The 573-nt window shown below is 26.9% G+C and overlaps 1 protein-coding gene across 1 annotated transcript in view; it reads left to right on the top strand.

Moving 5' to 3' along the window:
• Window positions 1–573, top strand: part of LOC107477353 (4-coumarate--CoA ligase 2-like) — a 5,769-nt gene that overhangs the window by 2,424 nt on the left and 2,772 nt on the right. The window contains exon 3 of the mRNA XM_021137575.2: window positions 40–238. Within this exon, the coding sequence (XP_020993234.2) occupies window positions 40–238 (199 nt within the window). The remainder of the gene's footprint in view (window positions 1–39; window positions 239–573) is intronic.

Below are 573 nucleotides of genomic sequence, written 5' to 3'. Positions count from 1 at the left end.
TAAAATAGTCTTTTTTTTTTTACGAATATGTTTTTACAGGCTTTGGGAATGACAGAATCAGGACCAGTGATATCAATGTCGTTAAGTTTTGCAAAGCATTCAATGACAACTAAATTAGGATCATGCGGTACTGTCATTAGAAATGCAGAGATGAAAATCATTGACCCTCTAACGGGCTCTTCTCTCTCTTATAATACTCCGGGTGAAATTTGTATTCGAGGTGAACAGATTATGAAAGGTATATATCATGATAAAAAGTTACGTGTAATTATTTTTATGTAAAAGGTATATATTGTTGTAAAAATTACTTTGGAACTATCAAAAAATTAATCATTCTGAACAAATATATTTGTAATTAATCCGTCATTTTTTTCAGTTAAATTTGGTTCAGCTTGTTTAGCCTATATTTTAAACATGTTTAATTTTAGAGACAAAATTTATCTGTTTAAAATTTAAACAGATATATAGACTAGTTCGATGAGTTTAATCCATTTTAACAGTTCTAAAATCAGATAAAAAAAAATAAAAGTGTAATGTATACTTATTTTTTTCCTCATACAATATTTTACAAGA

This window comes from Arachis duranensis, chromosome 3 (assembly GCF_000817695.3).
Source record: "Arachis duranensis cultivar V14167 chromosome 3, aradu.V14167.gnm2.J7QH, whole genome shotgun sequence".
Lineage (NCBI taxonomy): Eukaryota > Viridiplantae > Streptophyta > Magnoliopsida > Fabales > Fabaceae > Arachis > Arachis duranensis.
The sequence above is the reverse complement of the archived record's forward strand: the minus strand, read 5'-3'. Positions and strand labels throughout refer to the sequence as shown.